Genomic DNA, 7866 nt, shown 5'->3' with positions numbered 1-7866 from the left:
ATATATATATATATATATATATATGTATGTATGTATGTGTATATATATATATATATATATATATATATATATATATATACGCGTATATATATACACACACATACATATACACACACACACACACACACATACATATAGTTATTTTACTGTTTTGTGTCATTAGATAGTGAGACTGTACTAGGGCTTTATCTTCAAGAATATTTAGTTGATCATGTTGGCCCCAATACATATTTTAGTTTTATTATGTTGATCACTGTTTATTGAATGGTTCACATTTCTGATATAAAAGAGTGCAACTTGATACACTAAGAAGTACACGTACACATGTGTGTGTGGGGGGTGCATGTATGCATGCTTGTGTGTGTGCAATGGTTTCCACACAATTTCTGTCTACCAAATTGCTTTCATGGGTTATTAGTCAACTCAAGACTACAGTAGAAGACGCTTACCCTAGATGCCAAGCCATGAGATCAAATTCCAAATCACATGATTGTAAATTGAACTTTCCATTCATATTGGTGAAATATATACATACAGGCAAGAAAATTGCCGATAAACTGATGTATAGAAAAAAAATACCTTTAGGCATTTAACTACCTATGTTACTGAATACTGTGAATGAGTGATTAGTTCATAAGAAACCTATAACTAGCATGTTGTTCACAAAGTATAGAAATGATAAATGTATCCTCATTTTACTCTTTTGATCCAGTATCATGTCTCATGTCTCTGAGATCCAACATACTAATATCTAACTTCACCATTTTCTCTCATATCTTTCAGAGTCACAAATAGCTTTCACTATCAACACACATGGCATGTTTTTCACCCAAAGCTTATCATTCATTTAGACTACATCTCCATTCTGGAGCAATCATATCACTTGTGTTAGCCATTGACTGATGATTATAATTACCCCAACTCGTTCAGTTTATTTGTGCTCTGGATTTTGTTAGATTTAGCAACCAAATCTCCTTCAATCACACCTTACCAACTAAAAACAAGGACACATTGAAGCATAATGAAATGAAAGAGTTAAAATAATATTTATGAGGTGGTATCAAAAAGTTCCCAAACTAGTTCTGTAGGATGCCAACAGATGGCAGCACATGGTTGTGTGCACTGTGAGAGCTAGCAGTGACTATGAGGCAGTGTGCCAAATGACATTGTGTTTACTTTGCAAGTTATGAAATTTGTGTTTTTGTAAACATTTGTGCTGTAGTAAATGATTTTGTCATGGACAGAAACAAAAATCCAACATGAAATTTTATGTTAAACTTGGGAAGTTGTACACAATGTTTCAAAAACAGAAGAACATCTTTGGAAGACAATGAGTGATATGGAAGATCTACCACAAGTGTCACCCCATTGAGAATTCATCCCCCAAGGCCAGACTATCAATCAAGAGTTCTACTGTGATATTTTGAAGCGTTTGAGGAAGGACATTTGGTGAAAGCAACCGGATCTGAAGAACACAAATGATTGGATTCTTCACAACAACAACGCATCTAGTCACTGTACTTTCCTCACTTGTGAGTTTCTCACCAAAACCATGGTATTGCATCTGCACTTGCCCTATTCACCAGATTTTGCACCAGTGGACTGCCATCTCTACTCCAAGATGAAAATGCAGCTTAAAGGTCGCTGTTTTAATACCATTGTCAGGATCCAGGGTGAACTGCAGAAGCCCTCGACTCACTAACAGAAAACAACTTCCAGGTTGGATTCTAAAAGTGACAGGAACGCTGGGACCGGTGTATTGCTTCGCAAGGTGACTATTTCAAAGGAGATGATGTTAAAACTTAGGTAAGTAAGTTATTTTCTATTAAACATAACTAGTCCGGGAACTTTTTCATACTACCTCATATTTGTCATTATGCACAGGAAATATGTTGTGTGACTGTCATATTTCACTTAAGATATTTCTGATTAAGTTAAATGAAACAAAAACTAGGATACAGATCTCTCTCTCTCTCTCTCTCTCTCTCTCTCTCTCTCTCTCTCTCTCTCTCTCTCTCTCTCTCTCTCTCTCTCTCTCTCTCTCTCTCTCTCTTCCCTCAGCTCAGCTTAACTTTTACTCAACAGCCATTGCTCTGAAGTCATATAAAATATTGACTCACTATTAATCAGTGTAAACTACAGTGATATCTCAATGGGAACTTATTGCAATAATCCCAACTTACAATCTCTTTGTACAAACTATCAAATTCATTGTGTTTGTACCATGAAAAAAGCACCCAGTACACTCTATAAAGTAGTTGGCATTAGGAATGGCATCAAGTTATAGAAACCAAGCCAAAACAGAGTTTTTGGAACCTGGCCATCCAAACCATGCCAGCATCGAAAACGGATGTTAAATGTTGATGAAGATGATGATGATCATGAAAGTGTTCTGAGATGTATTCCCATAGATGTTACAGTTGGTGTCAACTAAACATACATCAATCACACTGGTGATCAGGCAATTTATTTATTTCTTCTTTATCATTGTTCAATGTCAACTTGTAAAAGTCAGATCTCATTTTCTCTCCATATTATCCAATTCATTGTCAATTACTGTCTAAGTAGTAATTTATAAAAGTCAAAATCAACTCTGACATTCCAGGGTAAAGATTTTATTAATTTTTGTTTTTTCTTTTTAAAGTGCCTTTAGCAGAGTGAACTCTGTTACATGCAGCAGTGCCTGACCTCTTTAATGTGTATACCTTCTTCCCATTAATCTCAAAGGCCCTGGAAAAACTCACTAGCACTGTGCTTTTCCCTCTGACTGAATTATGTGTTATGGAGGTATGGTGTGGTGCAGTGTGGTGTGATGTGGTGGTAAACCAGGCAAGATATTAAGCCTACTACCTAAACTTGTCCTAAGAATCATCAATCACTTGACACTTTCCCTTTGTTTCTCATTATTAATTTTTGTTGCTAAGGCACTGAGCTGGCAGAATCATTAGCATGCCAGGCAAAATGCTTAATGGCATTTTGTCCATTTTTAAGTTCTGGGTTCAAATTCTGCCAAGGTCAACTATGCTTGTTATCCCTTTTGGGGTTCATAAAATGAGTACCAGTTGAACACTGGGTTGATGTAATTGACTTACTCCCTGCTACAAAATGCCTTATGCCAAAATTTGAAATCATTATTAATTTTTATTGTGAGAACTAATAATCATTTCTACTAAAGGCACAAGGCTTGAAATTTTGGGGAAAGGAGAGGCCTAGTCATTTACATTGACCCCAGTGCTCAACTGGTATTTATGTCATCAACTCCCAAAAGGATGAAAAATAAAGCTGGTCTTTGTGGAATTTGAACTTAGAACAAAGACAGATGAAATGCCACTAAGCTTTTTGTCTGGCATGCTAACAATTCTGCCAACTTGCTGCTTTTTTCTAAGAACTAATAATGAACACAGGCAAAATGAGTGAGTGGTGGTGGAGTGACTGAATAATAATAACATCGAAAAAATATTTAAATATTTGTTCACACTCTTTATATTTTAAGTTCAAATCTTGCTAAAGTCAGTTTTGCCTTTCATACTTCTAGAGTCGATAAAATGAAGTTCCAACCAAATACTGACATTGATGGAACCAAATTAACCCCTCCCCCTTAAAATTGCTGGCACTTTTGACTAAACAAAAAACAATTTGTAACTAAATGTTTAAATTAGTCTAGTTCACCTCATAGAAATAGACCCTGTTATAATTTTCTAGTTTTCTGTATCTCCACAAACAGAACCACTTCCACTAACTGGTTGTCCAGTACTGACTTAGCCATCCACTCTTTTCATCACCATCAATATGAGAATAAATATTGTTTCAAATTTTGGCACAAAGCTAACAGTTTCAGGGAAGGGAACAAGTTGATTAAATCAACCCTCATGCTCAGCTGGTACTTATTTTATCGACCCCAAAAGGATAAAAGGTAAAGTCAACCTCAGAATAATTTGAACTCAGAAAGTAAAGATTGAAGAAATGCTAAGCATTTTGCCCTGCATACTAATGATTTTGTCATGTTTTCTATATGCAAACATAGCTGTGTGGTTAAGAAGCTTATTTTGTAATCATGTGGTCTTGAGTTCAGTCTCACTGTACAGCATCTTGGGCAAGAAATTATATGTAAGCCTATTGTGTGTGTGTGTGTGTGTGTGCACATGCACATGTCTTTAGGTTTGTGTTTGCCCCACACCGTCACCACATTTTGGTTTGTTTATGTCCATGCAACTTAGCAGTTTGGCAAAAGAGACCAATAGAATAAGTGTCAGACTTAAAAGAATTAAGTAGTGGAGTTAATTTGGTTGACTAAATCCTTCAGGACAGTGCCCTAACATAGCTGCAGTCCAGTGTCACTCCATCGGTTATGATGACAAGGGATCCAGTTGATCTGATCAATGAAACAGTTTGCTTGTGAAATTAATATGCAAGTGGCTGAGAACCCAACAGATATGCATACCTTTAATGTAGTTCTCAGGGAGATTCAGTGTGACACAGAATGTGACAAAGCTGGCTCTTCGAATTACAGGTACTATTCATTTTTGCCAGCTGAGTGGACTGGAGCAATGTGAAATAAAGTGACTTGCTCAAGGACACAATGCACCACCAGGAATCAAACTCACAACCTTACAACCATGAGCTGAATACCCTAACCACTAAACCATGCACCATCACTGTCCCATGACAGTGAAAAATAAAAAGATAAAGATAGTAGGCAAAAAAATTGTCACATAGTAAAACATTAAATTGTAGATGAAATTACATACTTTTCTCCAATTTCTCCTTGTTTAATAATCAACTCATTTGCCTTTTTTCTTTCAAATTTACAATTCCTTATGACATCTGTAATAGTTTCTGGAAAGAATAAGTTATATTTAGATACACAAAAATCTGTTCCAGCCATGTAGGTCAAAACTCAGTCACAGTAGAAGTATAAATATCTGAATCAGTTTTTATGAAACATATCAATCATTGACTGATATCATCAATAGAATGCAACATCTTATGAAGATATAGAAAAAGATCCTCAGAAAGATTTCTTACCTGAAAAATGGGTAAAAGTTAGTGACAGGACAAGAAGTTAGCTGTAAAATAATTTTTTCTACTAAAGGCACAAGGCCTGAAATTTGGTGAGAGGGTACTAGTTGATTACATCAATCCCAGTGTTTCACTTGTTCTTAATTTATCGACCTCAAAAGAATGAAAAACAAAGTTGACCTCAGCAGAATTTGAACTCAGAATGTAGCGACAGGCAAAATACTGCGAAGCATTTCGTCTAGCAGGCTAACAATTCTGCCAACTCACCACCTTGTAAAATAATGTCTTAATAATAATTACTCATCCAACCCATGCTAGCTTGGAAACAGATGTCAAATAAGTCAACAAATATATATATGTATATATGCATGTGTGTATTTATGTATATATATATATATTGTAATTGTAATATTTGGTCAATAACTGATGAGGATTTGAAGCTTATCTGCATTCTGTTATATGTATGGTCATTTTTCCCCTTTTTTCTGTAAATTTCTTTGTCCCCCCTGTGCTACATACTCCTTATGTATATATATATATATATATATCATCAATGTCATCATCATCATCATCATCATCATTTAATGTCTATCTTCCATATTGGTATGGATTGGACTGTTTGACAGGAGCTGGTAAACCAGAGGAATGCACCAAGTTCCATTGACTGTTTTGGCATGGTTTTTATGGCTCGGTGCTCTTCCTAATACCAACCACTTTACAGAGTAGACTGAGTGCATTTTACATGGTACTAGCACCAATGAGGTCTGCTTTGGTATGGTTTTTACAGCTTCATGGTTGTGAACAAGCAGCACGATCTTACAAGCAATGTCATTTGTTTACAATCATCCATGAAAAACATGTCTGGCCATGGGAAATATTGCCTTGCTTCAAAATATGTGAGGTTGGTAGCAGGAGGGGCATCCAACTGTAAAAATCTGCCTCAACAAATTCTGTCTGACCTTTGTGGACATCAACTGATGATGGCAGTATGTATGTATGTATGTATGTATGTACATATGTGTGTGTGTGTGTGTGTATGTACGTACGTATATACATACGTATGTATGTATGTATGTCTCTTCTGTTTTTTGATTATTATAAATCTTCCACTAAGGAGGGAGCCGGTTTCCACCAAAGATACAAGACTCCATCTTTGAGATGTAATTAACACAGACAAATTCACATTTGAAACTTGAGAAAAGTCTTGCATATTTTCGCTGTTCCACTCACAGACTGCACTTGTAATGTACGAATTAGCTGGTCGATTTCTCTTTCTGAAAATCCAAGTTTATCCAGATTCTCCTTTAAGCATTTACTAACAAAACCTAGTGATCAAATTATTATTGATATGAATATGAATTCATAGTCTGGATATAGAAGCTGGAGGTTTCGAAGTAGTTGTCCATAGATATCCTCTTTTTCTTTAATTTTCAAAGAGATATTTATATCTGCAGGGCAGCTGACCTGTGTGATGGTACATACCTTTGCCCCTCTGTCCCAAACAAGAATATCCAGTCTGTTATGTTTACATTTGACAAAAGTATTGATGGGAATATTCCACCAGTATTCGTTGAGCTGGTGTTTATGAATGTATTCCATAACAGAAGGGTTTTCTAAGTTTATTTCAAGATAGTCTTTTTTGCATATGGCATTGCAAATTGTTTTTGCAACATCATGCCACATAGGAAGATAGTACCATGATGACATTTTAGGACAGCTGCTAATCACATGTGTGATGTCTTCCACAGAAACATGAAATAGCCTACATATGTGGTTGCATCTTGGGATTACAAGAGCGTCACTGTGTCTCTTGTTCACCACATACTTTGTGGTAATCTCTTGTACCTGGATTGCAAACACATAGCCCTCAAAGTGTGATGTGATGTATGTATGTATGTACGTATGTATGTATGTACGTATGTATGTATGTATGTTTGTATGTATGTATGTACGTATGTATATAAGTATGTATGTATGTAAATACATACATAAGTATGCATGCATGTATGTATGTATGTATGTACACCCCCCCCCACACACACACACAAAGTCAGGCAGAAAGTAGGAACTATATATAAGCAAGCAGATACATAGATGGATAGATGTGTGTGTGTGTATGTAAGTTGATTGGTATTTTATTTGATTGTCAAAGATATTACTTTACAAAACTGTAGTTTACAATAATGAATTCTAAATTGAAAATGTTATGTATTTTAGTTAGAAAAGACTCCTACCTTTCCCAAAATGACTTAGATGCAAATGGTTGACAGCTGTATGTAATTTCTTTGCTGAGTGGTATTTAAATTAGTTTTGTAATCAAATGTTATTGTCCTTCACTGACTTTTTTAACATAAAAAGAAATTTAAAGAAGAGATAGTGGGGTTCGGGTAGAAAAAAGAAACAAGATGTTAATAAAACTAAGGAATGTGCTTTAATGAGGTATAACTCTTCAGTTTAGGACAGGAGCCTAGTGGTTAGGGGTATCAAATTCACAATTGCAAGATTGTGGTTTCAATTCTTGGATCTGGTGGTGTTATCTGTTACTTGTTTCAGTCATTAGACTGCAGTCATGATAGGTCACTGCCTTGAATTTTTAGTCAAATGAATCGACCCCACTACTTATTTTTTAAGCCTGGCACTTATTCTATCAGTCTTTTTTGCTGAGCCACCAAGTTACGGGAATGCAAACACACCAACACCAGTTGTCAAGTGGTGGTGGGGAACAAACACAGACTCAAAGACACATACACATATATATATATATATATATATATATATATATATATACTTTATTTAAAATCAGCAGAAATATAACAAAAAACTGTTACTCGGAGTTTCACATTCCCA

At 35.5% G+C, this 7866-nt stretch overlaps 1 protein-coding gene across 1 annotated transcript in view; it reads right to left on the bottom strand.

Annotated features, from left to right (window-relative positions):
- LOC106870333 (uncharacterized) overlaps positions 1-7866 on the bottom strand; it is a 31308-nt gene that overhangs the window by 6448 nt on the left and 16994 nt on the right. Inside the window, exon 3 of the mRNA XM_052966775.1 lies at positions 4749-4836. Coding sequence (XP_052822735.1) covers positions 4749-4836 — 88 coding nt within the window. The remainder of the gene's footprint in view (positions 1-4748; positions 4837-7866) is intronic.

The sequence above is a fragment of the Octopus bimaculoides genome, chromosome 3 (assembly GCF_001194135.2).
Source record: "Octopus bimaculoides isolate UCB-OBI-ISO-001 chromosome 3, ASM119413v2, whole genome shotgun sequence".
Lineage (NCBI taxonomy): Eukaryota > Metazoa > Mollusca > Cephalopoda > Octopoda > Octopodidae > Octopus > Octopus bimaculoides.
This window is presented reverse-complemented; position numbering and strand designations above follow the sequence as displayed.